This window comes from Pleurodeles waltl, chromosome 10 (genome assembly GCF_031143425.1).
Source record: "Pleurodeles waltl isolate 20211129_DDA chromosome 10, aPleWal1.hap1.20221129, whole genome shotgun sequence".
Lineage (NCBI taxonomy): Eukaryota > Metazoa > Chordata > Amphibia > Caudata > Salamandridae > Pleurodeles > Pleurodeles waltl.
Genome location: NC_090449.1, coordinates 439371086 through 439394519, shown reverse-complemented (window position 1 = coordinate 439394519; position 23434 = coordinate 439371086). Strand labels below are relative to the sequence as shown.

Here is a 23434-nt window from a genome sequence, read left to right as displayed (position 1 = left end):
GTAAAGAATGCTCTCAATCTGATTTTGCGTAGGAAATTAAGTACTTCTATTTTGCTGTCTATGGGGTCCTGATTTTTAATAGGAACAAAGGACAAACCTTTACTCAGTACTTGTTTCTCTGTCTGAGAAAGAGAGTACGAAGATAGATTATAAATAGGAATCATATGATCAGATTTCATTATTTCCTCCTGTATGCTCTCCTGGTACGAAAGAAGTTCTGATCTTGGAATTGGCCCCTGGGGATTCCTCCCCCTCTTGATCCTCTCCGGTTGCCTCTGCCTAAAAAAAGGTTGTGCCGGGGGATATGTTGTTTGTGTCTCGACCTCAGAATCTGAGGACGTGTCTGAAAAGGTTATAAACCTTTTACGGGATCTTGTTTGATATTGTAAATTAAGGTTGTTGTTCCTATAAAAATCAGATTTTAAATATGGATATACAACTGTGATGTCAAAAATATTTATATCCCGGGCTAATGCAGTACAGAATGGCTTTAAAAAAAAAAAAATACTAAGCTGCCTGTTGACTTATTTTGTAGCCACATACACCAAAGCATAGGCGCCCATAGAAAACGACACCAATGCTTTTTTCCGTTTTTTAATCGTAGTTGATTGGATTAAAAAAATAAAAAAATAAGTAGATTGGGCGAATGGGTCCAACACGGTTTGAAGGACCATAAACAATTCTAGACACAATGACATTTTAAACACTTATTAAACTCCAAACCGAATAAAGTTTCAAAGCTTTATTACAAACCCAAAATCAGTCACAAATGTGGTACGCAAAACATAGCGGCCAAGGTTTCAGATTGCTTTTGAGTGACATTTTTTCATAATTTCAGTGTAATTATGAGTGACATTTCAAAGACTATGAGTGACACTTTATCAAACGCAAATCTAAGCAATGAAGATGAAGGAAACATATAAATATCAGAAATTACATCCATTTGAGGAAGGCATATTAACCTCCTGCACAACTTTATGATGAGTAAAAACTGCCGCTAGTCAAAACGCTGATCTCACTCCAGCACTCCCTTTTTCTCCAGAGTTACCATGACATTTTTATTGTTGAATGAAACTATGGGACATACAAGGAATTTGGCCCTACTACCAATTGGTTTTAAATACGTTATTTATATAAACCACCTTCCACCCAGCTCAGCGACAGGTGCATTGCGCAAAAGTTCCACCATTATTAAAAGTATTTCTGTGAAAAAAACAGTAACTCAGACAGATAATCCGACCTCATAAAATACAGTTTTGCTTAGGCTAAATGTAACCTGTAATGGTACATGTTGTTGGCAGCAGGGATATTAACCCTCTGCGCTAGTACATCATGGCAAGTCAAAACTGCCAGTAGACCAAATTGCAACCTTTGCAAGAACATTTATAAGCAGAAGCGTTTATTTTTGCTATACGTACCAAAGGTCTGTGAGTCACAAGCATGCTGCTGCAGCTGGTAAAATAAAGCCGGCTGCTGATGAGCTGCTTAAGTGAGTGTCTCTGTGATTTATGCCCCTGGCTGCAGACAGCTGCTGAGTGTAGAAGACAATTGTGTCCCAACGGTGAGATGAGCTAAGTGGTGGCCTACTGCAATTATATTTCAAACAAGACCCTTAAAAATGCAAACTACTCCCAGCAGTAAAACAAAAGTTCCAGCCATGAGAGCTTAAAAAGACACTGAAGGAGAGGTTACTATTTTGGTCCCCCCCCCATAACCTAGTGTGGGGACCAGGAGATGACCTAGACAGAAAAAGTGTCTCATGCTGAATGGTTTGGTGGTGGTCCCACTGTCGTAGGACTACCACATGCTTAGTCATGGGTGTAGAAGGCTGGCCTGGTTTGTAGTGGGTACCTTGGGTACTTAGACCAGGTGCCGTTATCCCTTGTTAGTGAATGTAGCAGTATTCTAGAAGCTTAGGCTGATAGAGGTAGCTATAGCAGAGCAGCTAAGGCTGAATTAGGAGACATGCAAAGCTCATGCAATACCACTTATAGTTACACAATACTTATAAACAAAAGTAAAGACAACACTCAGTGTTACCAAAAATAAAGGTTGTTTATTTGGGTGACACAGTACCAAAAATATCTTAGAGGCAATACTCCTTCTGGAGGTAAGTATTATACACTAGACACCAAAATAAGGTAAGTAATCAGACATAGGATAGTGCAAATAATAGGAAATGCTATAGGACACAACAGGAGGAAATAGGTCTAGGGGCAACACCAACCATATACTAAGAAAGTGGAATACAAATCACAAATTCCCCCAGGCAAGTGTGTGTAGAGAATCGCTGGGAGAGTAAGAATACAGTAAAGGTAAGTAAATTACCCCACCCCAGAGCCCAGAAAAGCAGGAGTAAAGTACTGCAAGTTTCCTTAGGACACACAACAAGTCGTGATTAGAGTTATTGCAAGAACCAAGCAAAACTGCAAACAACAAATGGTGGATTCCTGGACCTGAAGACCTGCAAAGGAAGGAGACCAAGTCCAGAAGTCTAAAGACGTTACAGGAAGGACAGGAACCCCTGCCAAAGAAGAGGGTGCAAAAGAAGAGTCCCCGGTTGGATGAAGACTGCAGAAATGCATCCAAGGAAGATATCAGCGGGTTCCTTCGTGATGCACTGGATATCCCACGAAGAGAAGTGTGATGCAGGCGAGTTTTGGAGGATTCCTCCAACAAGCCTTGGTTCCAGCAAAGTCAAGTTTTACATCAAGTTGGGGCTATATGAACCCAGAAGGGACCTGGGGGCCTAAACTCTGTGTGAGGAGGAAGATGGGGCACTTTAGAGAGCCCTCAGAACACCAGATAGCACCCACCCATCCGTGCAAGGAGCACGCTCATCGCTGTGAGAGGAGTCCAAGAAAACCAGTCATCAACTTAGAAGGTGCCTGCGTGAGCAGGGGAGTGACTGTCACCCCACGGGAGATTTCTTCGGTCCTTCTGGTGCAGGGTGAAGACTGGGAGTCCTCAAATCGTGCACACCGTGGAAACTGTTGCAGTTGCTGGCTGGAGCTGAAATTGCAGAAGAAAAGTATCCCTTATGGATTCTTTGTTGCTGTTACAGCGGTTCCTGGAGCAGGCTGCGGTTGATCCGAAGTCAGAGGATGAAATAGTAGTTGCAGAGGATTCCTGCTGGAAACTTGACAGTGGAATCTCAAGAGGACCCACAGGAGAGACCCTAAGTAGCCCTGAGAGGGGGATTGGCTACCTTATCAGGTAAGGACCTATCAGGAGGGGCCTATGACGTCACCTCCTTGCTCTGGCCCCTCAGAACCCTCCAGAGTGCCCCCACACCTTGCAAAGCAAGATGGCTGAAGTCTGGGACACTGGAGGAGCTCTGGGCACCACCCCTGGGGTGGTGATGGGCAGGGGAATGGTCACTCCCCTTTTCTTTGTCCAGTTTCCACCAGAGCAGGGGAGAAAGGGTCCCTGAACCGGTGTAGACTGGCTTATGCAAGGAGGGCACCATCTGTGCCCTTCAAAGCATTTCCAGAGGCTGGGGGAAGCTACCCCTCCTCAGCCTGTTAGACCTATTTCCAAAGGGAGAGGTTGTAACACTCTCCTCCCAAAGGAAATGCTTTGTTCTGCCTTCCCGAGACTGAGCTGCTCAGACCCCAGGAGGGCAGAACCCTGTCTATGAGGTGGCAGCAGCTGTAGCTGCAGTGCAAGCCTCAGAGCTGGTTTGGCAGTACTGGGGGTCCACAGTGGAGCACCCAGGATGCATGGAATTGTCTCCCCAATACCAGATTTGGAATGGGGGGACAATTCCATGTTCTTAGACACCTTACATGGCCTTATTCGGAGTTACTACTGTGAAGCTACATATAGGTATTGACCTATATGTAGTGCACACGTGTAATACCGTCCCCACACTCACGAAGTCCTGGGAAATGGCCCTGAACTATGTGGGGGCACCTATACTAGTGCAAGGGTGCCCTCACACTTAGTAACTTTGCACCTAACCTTCAGCAAGCGAAGGTTAGACATGTATATACTTATAATTTACTTAAGTGCAGTGAAAATGGCTGTGAAAGTATGTGCACTATTTCACGCAGGCTGCAATGGCAGGCCTGTGGAAAGGTTGGTCTGAGCTCCGTATGGGTGGCAAAAGAAATGCTGCAGCCCATAAGGATCTCCTGGAACCCCAATGCCCTGGGTACCTAGGTACCATATGCTAGGGACTTATAAGGGGGGGACCAGTGTGCCAATTGAAATTGGTAAATTAAGTCACTAGCCTACAGTGACAAATTTAAAAGCAGAGAGAGCATAAGCACTGAGGTTCTTGTTAGCAGAGCCTCAGTGACACAGTTAAGCACTACTGACAACACACACATTTAGGCCACAAACTATGATCACTGGGGTCCTGGCTAGCAGGATCCCAGTGAGGCAGGCAAAACACACTGACATACACTCACAAACAGGCCAAGTGTGTGTGTAACCATGCTAGAAAGAGGCTACTTTCTCACATTGAGCAGGGTTGTGTTTTGGCACCCTTCCTCTTCTCCTTATACATTAATAGTCTGGGTAATGCATTAGCTGCTAACTGTAACAACCTGCCCCAAATATGGTCTTGGACCGTCCCTGCCCTATTATATGCTGATGATGCTATTCTTATGGCGCGAATCCCCCTTGCACTGCAACAGTTACTAATGTGCTTTGTGTCCTATATGGAGGAACTGGGGCTATTAGTTAATAAAAGCAAGACGTGCTAGGAGTTGTGGGAAAGTGGTATCAAAAACCACCAGCCTCATGATAAGACACAGATTATGTTACATCATGTTCCTATCTGGGGATCATGTTCGACCTAAGAGGGACATGGTGGTTGCCAATTAGAACCAGAGGGCTATATTTCCAGAAATCTGTTGCAGCCTTGTGCAATTTTGTTTGCAAGGTTGGAAAGAAACCCCCTAGGGAGATATTAACAGTGTACAAGGGCAAATGTATGTCAATAGCCATGTATGGGGGGCAGGCCTTTGGGGGCATGTAAATCATGATTCCCTGCAACTGAAAGAGAATGCCTTCCTGAAGTATCTTCTCTCTTCCACATAGTAGTCCATCATGTGTTTGCCACTCAGAACTAGGGGTACCGCTCATTTCAAACCTAGTTAAAATTCAACCGATTCTTTATGGCATAAGGTATGGACTTCTGAGTATACCAAGTTGAACCAAGAGATCATAGGGGACTGTCTCATGTCCTCTCATGTAGGAAGAATACAATGGTTGGGATTGGTAAAAAACTATGTGTGATCTGGGACTCCCAGATTATTATTATAAACCAGAAACATTACAAACTGTCACAAGACAAAATCTGAAAAAAGAATGTTTGTCACATTTAGAAGAACTAAGTCTAGCTGCTGAACTGCTTAAGCCAGTGGTTCCCAACCTGTGGGCCGGGGACCCCTGGGGTTCCATGAAGCCTCCTCAGGGGGTCCGTAGCTGCTTAGAAAATGTAATATTATTAGGTCCCATCTATCAGTAATGACTCAGTGGGGGTCCCCGGATACCAATAATGATTCAGTGGGGGTCCTCAGGCTCCAGTATTGATAAAAAGGGGGTCCACAGAAGTCAAAAGGTTGGGAACCACTGGCTTAAGCCAAGTGTTCTTAAAAACCAGTTGATCATAACCTCGTTTGGCATGCAACTATATCTAAAGGAGGTGAGCAATAAACAGCACAGATTTGTTCTAACCAGGTTTAGGCTAGATTTGTTCCACCATTTGGTGAGTTTTCCAGCCACAAATGACTGGTCGAGGCCTATGGCTAAATGCCCTTGCGACATGGCTACTGAGCAAAGTACTTTCCATGCGGTTTTATTTTGTACTTTGTATAATTCGCCAAGAAAGATATTTTTGTTGCCATTATTGAGATCCATGGACTTGATACAATGTCGACCAGCTTATGTGTTTTTACAGTCTTTGCCAACCTTATACCTTTGCAACGCCATGTCTAAATTTTTATGGGCCATTCTTAGACACAGGAAATTAATGCATTTTATCAATGACAGAGGCTGCTTTTGTATCTTTAGCCGTCTGAGACCTGTTGGGTGATCTTAACTATTTTATTACTATTTCTGTTTTTGTGCTTTTATGACTTTATTTTGAAGAGAATATATTCTCACAAGTGTCACACCTCATTTCTTTCCGGATTTTAACTACAAAATCTTGTATTTTACTGTCTCACATGGTCCTATCATCATGTATTCTACCTGAGTCTTAAATAAAAAAATAATAATAATAATCACTTATGGTCAGTGTATTGCTTTTGATTTATTTATGTATGCTTTTATGACAACATCTGTCGAATAAAGCTTAATTGAATGCTTGTGAATATACACAATGTCTTTTGTAAAGCTTGTCATGTTTGACATCTTATTCTGTAGATACAATTAAGAGGTTTTAATGAGAGAGAGAAAGAGAGAGAGAGAAAAAAATATATATATGTTTGGTGACAAGGTCTGATGAGGTATGCCAGAGTGTAAGAGTATGTTTGGTGAAAATGTGGGTATAATATGCTTTTTAACTTTCAGAATGGCGACTTATGAGATATTGTCAGTTTAAGAGAATTTCTAGGTTAAATATTTTTTACCATCAAAGATCTAAACTTGAAGAATATCTATTCTGTGTGAGCCATAAATATCATATAAATTGATATGTAAGGTGAGTAAGGTTGCCAGGTTTTTTTGTACAGTTTTTATTTCCCCTGCCCTAGGAACCGTTATCTACAGCAGTGGTAACCTTATGGTTTTTGACAAGCAAATACAATAGCCCCATCAATATCTGACCTTTTATATACTTGAGACTGTTAGGTAATTTCTAAGCCTCAAGTTTTTACAGAGAGGCTTAATCAATTTCCTGTAGGCATATTTATACTGGGGCAAAAAACAAAAGATGGTCAATGTGTTTGTAGTTTGGTCCGCACAGGCCACACCTAGGCAGTTCAACCAGATGGTTATTCCAGGTTTTGGTATACTCACCGAACTGGAGTGTACCCAATCTCAATTTAACATATAAAGTCCTTGCTTGGCCGGGTCTTGTTTCCAGATGGAGTTCAAAAGCTGTCCTCTGTTTAAACTGAAGGAACACTGATGTTACCAAACCCGTTCTACCATTACACTGATACTGTTCTGTCACGTATGACCAGTATGCTTTTTTAATAGGTGATTTTCCAGTGGTGGTAATTCCCTATGGCGTTAACCAGAGTTGGCTCATAGTACAATATTCACTACTCTCAGGGAAACTCTCCCCATAGTGCTTTGAGGGGCATTTTTTCCCAAAATCATTTTGGCCCATTGTAGGAAAATACCATCTTTCTTGGCATGCTAACCCCACTTTTACATGTATGTCAGTATGTTTTTGCCTGTCTCACTGGAATCCTGCTGGTCAGGTCCCCAGTGCTCACAGTTTATGGCCTAATGTGTGTGTTGTGTATAGTGCTTGACTGTGTCACGGAGGCTCTGGTAACCCGAACCTCAGTGCTTATGCGCTCTCTGCTTTTAAATTTGTCACTATAGGCTAGTGACTTCATTTACCAATTTCAGTTGGCACACTGGACCCCCTCCTTATAAGTCCTTAGTATGTGGTACCTAGGTACCCAGGACATTTGGGTTTCAGGAGATCCTTATGGGCTGCAGCATTTCTTTTGCCGCCCATAAGGAGCTCAGACCAACCCTTCCACAGGCCTGCCATTGCAGTCTGTGTGAAATAGTGCACACACTTTCACAGCCATTTTCACTGCACTTAAGTAACTTATAAGTCACCTATATGTCTATCCTTCACTTGCTGAAGGTTAGGTGCTAATTTACTAAGTGTGAGGGCACCCCTGCACTAGCATAGGTGGCCCCACATAGTTCAGGGCCATTTCCCAGGACGTCGTGAGTGCAGGGATGGCATTACACGTGCGCACTACATATAGGTCAATACCTATATATAGCTTCACAGTAGTAACTCTGAATATGGCCATGTAAGGTATCTAAGAGCATGGAATTGTCCCCCCATTCCAAATCTGGCATTGGAGAGCCAATTTCATGCATCATGGGGGCTCCACCGTGGACCCCAGGTACTGAAAAGCAGCTCTGAGGCTTGCACTGCTGCTACCGCTGCTGCCACCACACAGACAGGGTTCTGCCCTCCTGGGGTCTGAGCAGCTCAGTCCCAGGAAGGCAGAACAAAGCATTTCCTTTCGGAGCAGGGTGTTACACCCTCTCCCTTTGGAAATAGGTGTTACAGGCTGGGGAAGGGTAGCCTCACCCCAGCCTCTGGAATTGTTTTGAAGGGCACAGATGATGCCCTCCTTGCATAAGCCAGTCTACACCGGTTCAGGGAGCCCCAGCCCCTGCTCTGGTGCAAAAATGGACAAAGGAAAGGGGAGTGACCACTCCCCTGTCCATCAACACCCTGGGGGTGGTGCCCAGAGCTCCTCCAGTGTGTCCCAGACTTTAGCCATCTTGTTTTCCACAGTGTGGGGACACTCTGGAAGCCTCTGAGTGGCCAGTGCCAGCAGGTATGTCAGAGACCCCTCCTGATAGGTCCATACCTGATAAGGTAGCCAATCCCCCTCTCAGGGCTATTGAGGGTCTCTCCTGTGGGTTCTCTTCAGATTGTACTTGCAAGTTTCCAGCAGGAATCCTCTGCAACTACTACTTCATCCTCCGACTTCCGATCAACTGCAGACTGCTCCAGGAACCGCTGTAACAGCAACAAAGTATCCAGAAGGGCTACTTTTCCTCTGCAACTTCAGCAACTGCAACAGTTTCCATGTTGTGCACGCTCTGGGGACTCCCTGTGTTCACCGTCCACCAGAAGGACCGAAGAAATCTCTGTGAAGTGATGGAGTCACTTCCCTGCTCATGCAGGCACCTTCTAAGTCGACAACCGGTTCCCTTGGACTCCTCATGGCGATGAACGCGCTCCTTGGAACACAGAGGGTGGACCCCATCGACAGACTGTTCTGAGGTCCTGCTGTACCAATTAGAAGGATGTAAGACCTTGCTTTCACCGAGAACGACAGAACCCCTGTGCACCGCATCTTCTTCGCCTCCTGAGGCCTCTGTGCACTATTTGCAAAATTCCTTCGTGCACAGCCTGGCCCAGGTCCCCAGCACTCTATCCTGCGACGCTCAACTCGCCGAGTTGTTCTCTAGCAACTTGGGACCGTTCTTTGTAGTGCTGCACCAACTGCATTTTGTGTCCTGGGACTCCTGTGGGTGCTATCTGGTGCACTGAGGGCTCTCTGAAGTGCTGAGTGTCTCTTCTTCCTACTCACACAGAGTTGAGGCCCCAGGTCTCCCCTGGGTCCAGATAGCGCTTAGTTGACGCAAAATGCGACTTTGCCGAAACCAAGGCTTGTTGGAGGAAACCAGCACCAAAACTCACCTGCATCCATCTTCACGACGTGGAACATCCTTTGCATCATGCAGGAACCCGCTGGCATCTTCCTAGCGTGCATTTCTGCACTCTTCGTCCAGCCGGGGACGCTTCTTTTGCATCCTCTTCTGGGTTGGCAGGGGCTCCTGTCCTTCCTGGAACTTCTTTCGATTTCTGGACTTGGTCTCCTTCCTTTGCGGGTCTTCAGGTCCAAGAATCCACTGCTTGTTGTTTGTAGACTTGGTTGGTTCTTGCAATAATTCCAATCACGAGGTGTAGTGTGTCCTAAGGAAACCTGAAGTACTTGACTCCTGCTTTTCTGGGTTCTGGAGTGGGGTAATTTACTTACCTTTACTGTATTCTTACTCTCCCAGTGATTCTGCACACACTATACTTGTCGGGGGGAATTTGTGATTCACGTTCCACTTTCTTAGTATATGGTTTGTGTTGCCCCTAGACCTATTTTCCCCCATTGCGTTCTATAGCATTTCCTATTCTTTGCACTATCCTATGTCTAATTACTTACCTTATTTTGGTGTCTAGTGTATATATTGTGTATAATACTTACCTCCAGAGGAAGTATTGCCTCTAAGATATTTTTGGTACTGTCACCCAAATAAACTACCTTTATTTTTTGGTAACACTGATGTAGGAAGTTGGCTCTGTATGTGCTATTTCAAAGTAAGGAATAGCATGCACAGAGTCCAAGGGTTCCCCTTAGAGGTAAAATAGTGGTAAAAAGAGATAATACTAATGCTCTATTTTGTGGTAGTGTGGTCGAGCAGTAGGCTTATCCAAGGAGTAGTGTTAAGAATTTGTTGTACATACACATAGACAATAAATGAGGTACACACACTCAGAGACAAATCCAGCCAATAGGTTTTGTATAGAAAAATATATTTTCTTAGTTTATTTTAAGAACCACAGGTTCAAATTTAACATGTAATATCTTGTTTGAAAGGTATTGCAGGTAAGTACATTAGGAACTTTGAATCATTTCAATTGCATGTATACTTTTCAAGTTATTCACAAATAGCTATTTTAAAAGTGGACACAGTGCAATTTTCACAGTTCCTGGGGGAGGTAAGTTTTTGTTAGTATTACCAGGTAAGTAAGACACTTACAGGGTTCAGTTCTTGGTCCAAGGTAGCCCACCGTTGGGGGTTCAGAGCAACCCCAAAGTTACCATACCAGCAGCTCAGGGCCGGTCAGGTGCAGAGTTCAAAGTGGTGCCCAAAACGCATAGGCTTCAATGGAGAGAAGGGGGTGCCCCGGTTCCAGTCTGCCAGCAGGTAAGTACCCGCGTCTTCGGAGGGCAGACCAGGGGGGTTTTGTAGGGCACCGGGGGGGACACAAGCCCACACAGAAATTTCACCCTCAGTGGCGCGGGGGAGGCCGGGTGCAGTGTTAGAACAAGCGTCGGGATCGCAATGGAAGTCAATGAGAGATCAAGGGATCTCTTCAGCGCTGCAGGCAGGCAAGGGGGGGCTTCCTCGGGGAAACCTCCACTTGGGCAAGGGAGAGGGACTCCTGGGGGTCACTTCTGCAGTGAAAGTCCGGTCCTTCAGGTCCTGGGGGCTGCGGGTGCAGGGTCTTTTCCAGGCGTCGGGACTTAGGTTTCAGAGAGTCGCGGTCAGGGGAAGCCTCGGGATTCCCTCTGCAGGCGGCGCTGTGGGGGCTCACGGGGGACAGGTTTTGGTACTCACAGTCGTAGAGTAGTCCGGGGGTCCTCCCTGAGGTGTTGGTTCTCCACCAGCCGAGTCGGGGTCGCCGGGTGCAGTGTTGCAAGTCTCACGCTTCTTGCGGGGAGATTGCAGGGTTCATTAAAGCTGCTCCTTTGGATAAAGTTGCAGTCTTTTTGGAGCAGGTCCGCTGTCCTCGGGAGTTTCTTGTAGTCGTCGAAGCAGGGCAGTCCTCAGAGGATGCAGAGGTCGCTGGTCCCTTTGGAAGGCGTCGCTGGAGCAGAGTTTTTTTGGAAGGCAGGAGACAGGCCTTTGGACTCTCCAGCAGCTTGCTCCCTAAGGCCTTCAAGAGAGGGACAGGTTTCTTGTCCCTTACACATCTCTTCCCTTGAGGGTCCCCCTGGGCCCAAGAGCTCAACCTGATAAGGTTCCAGCTCCATAGGCTCAGTTCCCTCAGAGGGCAGAACTTCTTCTTGAGAAGAGAGGTTCTCTTTTTGGTGTTGTGTTGCAGCTGGTTTCCCAGCCGACTTTCCTTGTCTCTTGGTAGGCTGGGCCATTTTTCCAGACTCCAGCTCTACTTTTTCACCCTGTGCCTTGCACTGTGCCCTAGTCTTGACACACACCAGTTCAGGGATACCCAGCATGGCTGCATGGGTTTTCAGTTCTACCTCAGCCCATGCTGAGGACTCCAGGTCATTTCCAAGCAAACAGTCTACTGGGATATTTGAGGAGACCACCACCTGTTTCAGGCCATTGACCCCTCCCCACTCTAAAGTTACCATAGCCATGGGATGTACTTTAGTCTGATTGTCAGCGTTGGTGACTGGATAAGTTTGTCCAGTCAGGTATTGGCCAGGGGAAACCAGTTTCTCTGTCACCATGGTGACACTGGCACCTGTATCCCTCAGGCCCTCTACACTTGTCCCATTAATTAAGAGCTGCTGCCTGTATTTTTGCATGTTAGGGGGCCAGGCAGCCAGTGTGGCTAAATCCACCCCACCCTCAGAGACTAATGTAGCTTCAGTGTGACACCTGATTTGCTCTGGGCACACTGTTGATCCCACTTGGAGACTGGCCATTCCAGTTTTAGCTGGATGGGAGTTAGAAGTGGTATCTTTCTTGGGACAGGCCTTGTCTCCAGTTTGGTGTCCAGACTGACTACAGTTTCGACACCAGGCCTTTTTGGGATCAAAGTTTTTACCCTTGTACCCAGGATTGTTTTGTGAAGAGGCTCTGGGCCCACCCTCCTGTGCAGGTTTTTGGGGGCCTGTAGAAGACTCTTTACTATTTTTATTTTTGGCTGTCTCACCACCTTTCCCCTGGGGAGGTTTTGTGACCCCTTTCTTTTGGTCACCCCCTGTGGAAGTTTTGGACACCGTAGTCTTGACCCAATGGTCCGCCTTCTTTCCCAATTCTTGGGGAGAAATTGGTCCTAGGTCCACCAGATGCTGATGCAGTTTATCATTGAAACAATTACTTAATAGGTGTTCTTTCACAAATAAATTGTACAGCCCATCATAATCATTTACACCATTTCCTTGAATCCAACCATCTAGTGTTTTTACTGAGTAGTCTACAAAGTCAACCCAGGTCTGGCTTGAGGATTTTTGAGCCCCCCTGAATCTAATCCTATACTCCTCAGTGGAGAATCCAAAGCCCTCAATCAGGGTACCCTTCATGAGGTCATAAGATTCTGCATCTTTTTTAGAGAGTGTGAGGAGTCTATCCCTACACTTTCCTGTGAACATTTCCCAAAGGAGAGCACCCCAGTGAGATTTGTTCACTTTTCTGGTTTCACAAGCCCTCTCAAAAGCTGTGAACCATTTGGTGATATCATCACCATCTTCATATTTAGTTACAATCCCTTTGGGGATTTTCAACATGTCAGGAGAATCTCTGACCCTAGTTATGTTGCTGCCACCATTGATGGGTCCTAGGCCCATCTCTTGTCTTTCCCTTTCTATGGCTAGGATCTGTTTTTCCAAAGCCAATCTTTTGGCCATCCTGGCTAACTGGATGTCCTCTTCACTGGAGTGATCCTCAGTGATTTCAGAGAGGTTGGACCCTCCTGTGAGGGAGCCAGCATCTCTGACTATTATTTTTGGAGTCAGGGCTTGAGAAGCCCTGTTCTCCCTAGATAGGACTGGTGGAGGGGATTCTTCCTCCAGTTCACTATCATCTTCCTCTGTGTTATCCACAGAGGGGTTGGCTCTATCATACTCTGCCAACAGCTCCTGGAGCTGTGCTTTGGTAGGTCTGGAGCCCATTGTTATTTTTCTTATGTTACAGAGTGACCTTAGCTCTCTCATCTGGAGATGGAGGTAAGGTGTGGTGTCGAGTTCCACCACATTCACATCTGTGCTAGACATTATGCTTCTAAAAGTTGGAATACTTTTTAAGAAACTAAAACTGGTTCTAGAATCTAATTCAAACTTTTACAAACTTTTAAACTCTAAAAGAAATGCTAACAGGGACTAACACAAGGCCCTAGCAGGACTTTAAAGAATTTAGAAAACTTTTCAAATTGCAAAAATCAATTTCTAATGACAATTTTGGAATTTGTCGTGTGATCAGGTATTGGCTGAGTAGTCCAGCAAATGCAAAGTCTTGTACCCCACCGCTGATCCACCAATGTAGGAAGTTGGCTCTGTATGTGCTATTTCAAAGTAAGGAATAGCATGCACAGAGTCCAAGGGTTCCCCTTAGAGGTAAAATAGTGGTAAAAAGAGATAATACTAATGCTCTATTTTGTGGTAGTGTGGTCGAGCAGTAGGCTTATCCAAGGAGTAGTGTTAAGCATTTGTTGTACATACACATAGACAATAAATGAGGTACACACACTCAGAGACAAATCCAGCCAATAGGTTTTGTATAGAAAAATATCTTTTCTTAGTTTATTTTAAGAACCACAGGTTCAAATTTAACATGTAATATCTTGTTTGAAAGGTATTGCAGGTAAGTACATTAGGAACTTTGAATCATTTCAATTGCATGTATACTTTTCAAGTTATTCACAAATAGCTATTTTAAAAGTGGACACAGTGCAATTTTCACAGTTCCTGGGGAGGTAAGTTTTTGTTAGTATTACCAGGTAAGTAAGACACTTACAGGGTTCAGTTCTTGGTCCAAGGTAGCCCACCGTTGGGGGTTCAGAGCAACCCCAAAGTTACCACACCAGCAGCTCAGGGCCGGTCAGGTGCAGAGTTCAAAGTGGTGCCCAAAACGCATAGGCTTCAATGGAGAGAAGGGGGTGCCCCGGTTCCAGTCTGCCAGCAGGTAAGTACCCGCGTCTTCGGAGGGCAGACCAGGGGGGTTTTGTAGGGCACCGGGGGGGACACAAGCCCACACAGAAATTTCACCCTCAGCGGCGCGGGGGCGGCCGGGTGCAGTGTTAGAACAAGCGTCGGGTTCGCAATGGAAGTCAATGAGAGATCAAGGGATCTCTTCAGCGCTGCAGGCAGGCAAGGGGTGGCTTCCTCGGGGAAACCTCCACTTGGGCAAGGGAGAGGGACTCCTGGGGGTCACTTCTGCAGTGAAAGTCCGGTCCTTCAGGTCCTGGGGGCTGCGGGTGCAGGGTCTTTTCCAGGCGTCGGGACTTAGGTTTCAGAGAGTCGCGGTCAGGGGAAGCCTCGGGATTCCCTCTGCAGGCGGCGCTGTGGGGGCTCACGGGGGACAGGTTTTGGTACTCACAGTCGTAGAGTAGTCCGGGGGTCCTCCCTGAGGTGTTGGTTCTCCACCAGCCGAGTCGGGGTCGCCGGGTGCAGTGTTGCAAGTCTCACGCTTCTTGCGGGGAGATTGCAGGGTTCTTTAAAGCTGCTCCTTTGGATAAAGTTGCAGTCTTTTTGGAGCAGGTCCGCTGTCCTCGGGAGTTTCTGGTCGTCGTCGAAGCAGGGCAGTCCTCAGAGGATGCAGAGGTCGCTGGTCCCTTTGGAAGGCGTCGCTGGAGCAGAGTTTTTTTGGAAGGCAGGAGACAGGCCGGTGAGTTTCTGGAGCCAAGGCAGTTGTTGTCTTCTGGTCTTCCTCTGCAGGGGTTTTCAGCTAGGCAGTCCTCCTTCTTGTTGTTGCAGGAATCTCGTTTCTAGGTTCAGGGAGAGCCCTTAAATACTAAATTTAAGGGCGTGTTTAGGTCTGGGGGGTTAGTAGCCAATGGCTACTAGCCCTGAGGGTGAGTACACCCTCTTTGTGCCCCCTCCCAAGGGGAGGGGGTCACATCCCTAATCCTATTGGGGGGAATCCTCCATCTGCAAGATGGAGGATTTCTAAAAGTTAGAGTCACCTCAGCTCAGGACACCTTAGGGGCTGTCCTGACTGGCCAGTGACTCCTCCTTGTTGCTTTCTTTGTTCCCTCCAGCCTTTCCACCAAAAGTGAGGGCCGTGGCCGGAGGGGGCGGGCAACTCCACTAAGCTGGAGTGCCCTGCTGGGCTGTGACAAAGGGGTGAGCCTTTGAGGCTCACCGCCAGGTGTTACAGCTCCTGCCTGGGGGAGGTGTTAGCATCTCCACCCAGTGCAGGCTTTGTTACTGGCCTCAGAGCGACAAAGGCACTCTCCTCATGGGGCCAGCAACATGTCTCTAGTGTGGCAGGCTGCTGGAACCAGTCAGCCTACACAGATAGTCGGTTAAGTTTCAGGGGGCACCTCTAAGGTGCCCTCTGTGGTGTATTTTACAATAAAATGTACACTGGCATCAGTGTGCATTTATTGTGCTGAGAAGTTTGATACCAAACTTCCCAGTTTTCAGTGTAGCCATTATGGTGCTGTGGAGTTCGTGTAAAACAGACTCCCAGACCATATACTCTTATGGCTACCCTGCACTTACAATGTCTAAGGTTTTGCTTAGACACAGTAGGGGCACAGTGCTCATGCACTGGTACCCTCACCTATGGTATAGTGCACCCTGCCTTAGGGCTGTAAGGCCTGCTAGAGGGGTGTCTTACCTATACTGCATAGGCAGTGAGAGGCTGACATGGCACCCTGAGGGGAGTGCCATGTCGACTTACTCATTTTGTTCTCACTAGCACACACAAGCTGGTAAGCAGTGTGTCTGTGCTGAGTGAGGGGTCTCTAGGGTGGCATAATACATGCTGCAGCCCTTAGAGACCTTCCCTGGCATCAGGGCCCTTGGTACCAGAGGTACCAGTTACAAGGGACTTATCTGGATGCCAGGGTGTGCCAATTGTGGAATCAAAAGTACAGGTTAGGGAAAGAACACTGGTGCTGGGGCCTGGTTAGCAGGCCTCAGCACACATTCAATTCAAAACATAGCATCAGCAAAGGCAAAAAGTCAGGGGGTAACCATGCCAAGGAGGCATTTCCTTACAACTGAGTATTGTCTTTACTTGTGTCTAATTACTGTGTAATTGCAGTATTGCAGGAGCATTGCATGTCTCCTAGCTCAGCCTAAGTTGCTCTGCTATAGCTACCTCTATCAGCCTAAGCTGCTAGAACACTACTACATTTCACTAATAAGGGATAACTGGAGCTGGTATAAGGTGTGAGTACCCAAGGTACCCACTACAAACCAGGCCAGCCTCCTACACCTTACAACCCTCTCTATGCCAAAAGGCTGGGTACATTCGCCCATTAGACCATATCGCACTCTGGCACTGCACCAATGATATGTTTCCCTGAGAAACTGTATGATCGGCTGGTCCACTCATGTTACCCATGATTGCCCACAATTTACTCTGGATTACACAGTCAAAAGCAGCAGTTAAATTAACAAAGACCAAGTACAATCTCCCTTGTTGGATGGCAGTATGTTACGCAATCAGCATGCTTAGGGTCAGACCCTGTTCCACAGTTCCTACTCCCTCCCGGAACCCATACTGTAAATCCGATAAGACGCTCTTCTCCTGGGCCCATCCTTGTTCAAAATAACGCAACCTGCCACTTTCAGTATTGAGTCTAGGAGAGAGAAAGGTCGATAACAGGTGGGGCTGTGTCTATCTCCCATTTTAAAAATTGGGACAATAATCGAATCCCTCCAAGACCTCAGTAGGCCAACTTGATAACATGCAGTCAGGACTTGGGTAAGCAGTGGCCCCCAGAGGGTCGTGTTGATTTTAATCAGATCTACAGGGATGAAATCTGGACCTGGCGCTTTGCCAGCTTTACTTGTGTTTAGAGCAGTAATGATCTCTTTCAAGGTAAATGCAAGTATGATTGAAAAAATAACATGAGAAAGAGTCATTGTTGATCCTATCACCTACTATCAGCCTTAACCTGTCAGTAGGATTTAAAAAATGGTTGAGAAGTGAGTAATCCAGTCTCCCTCGCTAATGGCCATTTCAAGGCATGGTCAGGTGTCAGACTTAAGATAGGGCGAATTAATTACCTGCCAAAAAGCTGCAGGGTCCTTACTAAAGCTCGCTTCATGCAATGTATCCCATAATTCATTCTTTAATACTGCTTTCCTTTGCATTAGAGCATACTTATAGTTTTTCCTGGTAGCCCGGACTTCATTTATACAGTGCGGTTGTTTGTGTAGGGCTCGTTTCAGCTTACTATGGGCTTTGGTACAAGCCTCATCAAACCACCCTCTCATCCTGTTGTTGCTACTGTCCCTACCTGTAATCACTTGTCCCTCCTGGATATCCCCAGCAATCTTATGAAAACTCTCAATGATACCCTTGAGGTCAGAACCCACATCTAGACAACTTTTGAAAGTCTGCATACATCCACAAATCAATTTTTTTTTTAAACTTTTGGGGGTCAATCTTTGACCAGAGCAGGGTATAACCATTAAGACTGTTAATGTCCATAACACCCACCATGCAATAGTTGGGGAGTGGTGCTTGGGGGGGGGGGGGGGGGGGGGAAATCCCTTCATGCCACATCCGGATCTATACTCAGAGGGTAGTGGTGGCTGCATGTAATTGTGTGGGTGATAACATTTCCAAACCTTGTGGTGTGTCTATTTGTGACCACTATGTAATCTAGCACCAAGTTTTTTCCTCGGCCATTGAATGTAGTTGCAAATGGGATTGGAGGGCAACAGATCTTGTTACAGAATGTAAGGTCAGTGCTAAATACCAGTTTATTCAATTGCTCCCCCAGGATGGAAGATGTAAAGTGTGAGTATCCAGTGTTCCCCCCTTTCATTTAGACAAACTTCAGTATTAAAGTCCCCCCCACCTCCCCCAAAATAGGAATACCAAGTCCTGGAATTTCCTATTCCTGAGGGCTTCGACATCCCTTTTTAGTAGAGTCAAGGCTGTTTTGACGTCAGCTTTCGGAATGTTGTTATTATAAAAGTTGATTAATGCCAGAACACATGTAACTGAAGTTTCAACAACAACAACAATCTGATGATAGGATTGCGGTGCCAGCAAAGTTATACTAGATGCCCTCAGGGTGTTTGATACATAGGTACAGATCCCTTCCCTTTGCTTTTCCTGAGCTTGATGGTTCCGCCAGGTTACGATAGGTTCTGAAACCATTTAGATGGATTGGGTTACTGCCCATGATTCTTGTACACAGGCTACAGTAAATTTGTTAACAACATCACACCAGTCTGCTATTACCACCTTGGGCAGTAAGCCTGCCATGTTCCAGAATGATATCCTTGTCTTCCCCTCAGGAACAGTGTTTTCACAATTGACCAAATGGTCCCGAGTAGGTAGGTGGGGTCTGTCCAAATAGGGAGGGAGGGTGTTTTTAAAGTCAGCAGTAGAAGAAGCAGTCAAACCAGGGATAGTTATATCATTTGGGCGGGATGGTAAATCAGCAGGGATTACAGATGGTACTCCGAGCTAGTCGTTCTCATCCAGGGTAGAAGAGTTGCCTGCTGAATGGTTGGTTAACCTGTCCCCCTGACACAGGGGGAAACTGGGATACTTGAACTGAATGCGGAAGTACCCTGGTGTGCTTGTCCTTGCGTCTAAGGCTACCAAATTATCAACCAAGTTCCTGTCCCCAAGTGTCTGCTCAATCGTGTCAAAACAGGTGTCCGGATCTGGCCTTCTAACTGCGTGGATTATGTCCTTGCGTATTATGGAATAGCAGTCCCTTACGTGGCGGATCCAATGGATCACCTTGTTTTTAACAGATTTCCCCTTTCCTTTGGGCTGGTAGATGTAATTAAGGGATGTTGACCAGTAGGACAGTGTTGTTGGAATTAGATCGATTAGCCTCAGACTGGCCAGCACGATCTGGAACTTTATCTTTCATTGTACTGGCAAATTGGTGGTGAGGTCTTGGTTTGATGCCCGAGTTTAGGCTACTGCGTGTGGAAGCCTGACAAAAGTTCTCAGTCCCACCGCCTACTGATGGATAGTCAGCACAGGGCACCAGGCTGGCAGCAGCAGGGGAGGCAGTGCAATTGCAGTTTTTGTTACTGATGTTCAAGGGCAATTTGGACGACAATGTTGAGAGACCTGGGGGATTAAGGGCCAGATGTAGCAAAGGGTTTTACCCATTCTGTGTCTATGGGAAAATGTGTTCGTACATATGGCCCTAAGTGTTGAGCTACCGTTGCGGTCCCGGCTGGCCAACGCACCTACAGATTTTAACTGTTTGACTATTGTAATTAAAGAGTTAACCATGGATTTGAGCTCAGACACCTCATTTTTTAGATCATTTATACATGAAATGTACTGAGCTTTGGGCAGGTCTGGGCTTATGTTTATTGCTCCCATGTCTGCTGTCCCACCCATCAATATACTTAGGTCAGGATCCTCATGTGATATATCATTTAGGGGACTGAAGCGATTGGTGAAATGAAGGGGGATCGCTACCAGCAGGTGATAGCTCATTTGCTGGTGCTGATGGAATGTGTATAATAGCATTTATCACTACTTCCTGCCCTATGAGAGCTAAAACCTGTGACCCACAATTTTTGAACATATCTGGGATTTTCCTATGGCCATCCCTTGACCTTACTGGGGAACACTCACTCAGAATATCTTTAAAGGCTCTAACAGGAGAGGAAGTCAAGATGATATCCTCACAATCAACCAGAAGACTGTCTATCCTATCCATTACGCAGTTACTTCCAGCATGCTTTTACTGTTTGTGTTTTTTCCTATGTGCCACCCCGGCCCCGCCCTCTGTCGCTTTCCTTTTACCCATCACAATTGCTTTCACCAGAAGGTGAACCCTTAAAGGTAAAGTAAGTCAATAAAGCCGTCCCCAGAGACTATGGCAAAACAGGCACTCTGGCAAAGTCTACTAAGTAATAGATGTTAGCAGGGTGGCCCAGCGCAGCCCCCTTCGGGTTCCGACAGGTGTGGAGGGCCCTGCCCTTGGATCGGGCTTGGCCTGTGCTGCAAGTGCCCCCTCGCGCTCTACAGAGCTCATTGGTCTGGTCAAGTGGAAGCAGGTGCTGAAGAAAATGGCCACCCCCTGGGGCCACAAAGCAGCCTGGGATATGTAGCCCCTCTAGGAATGGTTAGCACACACCCCATGCAGTCATTTCTATCAATATTTTTTTCTTTTAATAGCACAATTTATCTGCATTAGTTTTGGAGGTGTAACATAATCTGCAATAATTATGTCTTTGGACTTTAATATCTCCAAGTATAGGATAGGTAAATAAATATATTTTGATTTTGACGTATTTCACTTGTTCGCTATGTTTGTCCACAAAGCACCTTTTGAAAAGCCAATACACCATGTGGCATGGGTGTGAAAATTGCCATAATTGTTTGGGGGAGCAAAAAGAAAGATGGTTGAAGAGATATTGAACTTGTGAAAGTTAAAGAACTTGCCCTTGTGAGATGTGAAGCCTCATAATGGTGATATGTCTGAGGTGGAGGTTCTGACTAAGTATATAAAATTGTAGTAAAAAAAATACTACAGTCTGGATTTTGGCTCAGCAGAATATAAAATGTGTTTACAGGTTACTTACAGGATAAAGGTCTGAATGTGGCTTTCCTGAAGGAGTAGGTTTGACGAAACACACGTAGAACCAGACAGAAACAAAAGAAACAAGCGTTTGCAATGCAACGGGGCTTGCGTTTGCTCATGTTAGAGCTGACAGCGTTGTAAACTCCTAACCCGACTTTTCACTGGTAATGAAACCTACCGGCAAAAGTGCATTTATGTACGTAACCCGAAAAATTGCAATTAACTGTGTAACAGGGCCAATATTATGTAAAGCGCTCGACTTCTGCCAAGCGAGATTGCGCTGGGAAAATAGAGAAAAAGTAGTCCACGAGCCGGACGGAAAACAGCAAGCCTCGCATGTTTTCTGCACTTGGTCGATGCGCTTGAGGACGGCTATCCACCGGAAAAGGCATGACATGTGCATGCCTCCCACTAATGAAATCAAGCACATTATAACACTCAAGCCCACAAGCCAATGACAGATACTGATGTGACGTGGACAGGGCTCCGAGCCCTTTCGTCTTGCTTAGCGAAACGCATGCGCAAGCGCATGCGACGAAGGCTCGACCCTAAAAATAGAAGCCACAATTATTGAAGATTGTTATGTTATACTTTGAAAGAACCAAAGGTAACAGAGGAAAGAACAGAAGTCATAATTATTGAAAATTGTTATGTTACACCTCAAAACAAATCGGTCCAAAGCACACATAATCTGTGCCATCCAAAGAAGAGATTAATGCTAGAAATAAAAGCATTTGAATATACACAAGATCTATTACAAAGCCTATCCTTTTTGACATCTTGTACTGAAGATAAAATGCAGAAGTTTAATTTAATATGTGTATATATAAGATGGTACGTTTCGTAGAATATCTGAGGTATGCAAGAGTGTAAGAGTATGTTTTGTGAAAATGTTGTGGGTGTAATATGCTTTTTAACTGTCAGAATAATGACTAATGAGATTTTATCTGTTTAAGAATTTCTATGATTAAATATTTTTTACCGTCAATAGAGATGCAAATGTAAAAAAAAAAAAACTATTCAGTCTGAGCCATAAATATCACATGAATTTATATATAAAGTGAGTATGGTTACCAGGATTTTATTTGTAAGGCTACTGCATTTGATGTCAGCAGATACCTTAAACCAGTTTGGCTTAAAAGAAAATGCCTTTTTAGCTCACTAGAAACATCTACCTCTTTGTACTGGTTTTCCAATCAGATTTTTCCAAGGATGCATGACTTTTTTAGAGACGGGTTCTCAACCACTATTATGGTCTTCAGTTGTTAATATCTATATTACTATGAATTTCATTTTAACACTTTTAATATCGTTTTTTAAAAACTACTGCAATGTGCAGGAAGTGGTTGATAGTAATGTATAAAATAAAATTATGGAGGAACATGCAAATTATGTAATCGGTGCAATACGCAAGGTTAGGTTGCTTTGCTGCTTTTCTTGATTGTATTATGTATGTTCCAAATGTTTTACGAAGTTATTATCAGTTTTGCATGCTTGATGGGTTCACTGGAAACACGAAATAAACGATCTTTTATGACGATTATTTATGGAATGTTGGCGTCCCTGAGCTGGGTGAAACCTGGGAGTTGACTACAGTTGGGAAGAAGAATGGAGCCAGTGGGGGTTATCAAGCTATGGCTGTAACATACGGGCTTAGCTAAGTTACCTCCTACGTAAATGGATCCAGACACTTGTGTGATGAAGCCTCTACCCTTCAAATACATCTGAGCTTTCTAGTGATCTTTTGAACGTATTTTCTGAGTTCGCACCGTTACCGTCTTAGTCCACTTATTTTTTCTTTTGTTATTTTGTAAAGCGCTTTTTTAGCAGTTTTACATAGCGCTGCTCCATCCGAAGGTATCAGGGCACTTTACATGACCACCAGTTACATCACGCAAAGACGGATTCAATGTTTGTACAGAATGTTAAAGCCCAGACAGATAGGGTGGAGCCGACACCAAGTCTAAAACCTGGTTATCCAACTCTAAAGTCGGCAGCTCTGTCCGTGACGCCACATCTAACACCTCCGGCAATAACGGCGCAATTTAAAATTGAATAAACTGTCCCCCCCTCAAAAATACATCCCTTACCTTCCGAGTGACGTTGTGTACATAAGGACAGGTGTTGCAAGCGAATCGATAGCACTTCTGCCCCTCCTCTACTATCAACACGTTTCCACATGTGGGACAAAAAAGCAGCATGGTTACGGCACACACCCCAAAAGCGGAAGGAAAGAGGCGAGGCTTCTGTTCGCCGGCGCACGTAGTTGGTCAACACGAGCCGTGAAAACTGCAACGAAGACACTGAAGAAACGAGCCAGCGAGAAGTATTTTAAGTAAACAGTGGAATACTGCGTGCGAAATTGGTAGCCATATTGGATAAGACTGCTCCCTCAAAGTGAAATGCCGAAAACGTATACAGCGCTATAAATACTATTAAACGGGGTAGGTTATTGGATGTAAACAAATTAAGCTCTCGTTGGCAGCCCTAAGGACTTAGAAGTGTTAAAAAAAAAAAAAAACACCCACCTTCCCGGAGACAGCT

At 45.4% G+C, this 23434-nt stretch overlaps 1 protein-coding gene across 1 annotated transcript in view; it reads right to left on the bottom strand.

Moving 5' to 3' along the window:
• Positions 1 to 23162, bottom strand: part of POLR3K (RNA polymerase III subunit K) — a 291214-nt gene extending 268052 nt beyond the window's left edge. Inside the window, exon 1 of the mRNA XM_069210704.1 lies at positions 22981 to 23162. Within this exon, the coding sequence (XP_069066805.1) occupies positions 22981 to 23091 (111 nt within the window). The 5' untranslated portion in view covers positions 23092 to 23162. The remainder of the gene's footprint in view (positions 1 to 22980) is intronic.
• Positions 23163 to 23434: the final 272 nt, after the last annotated feature.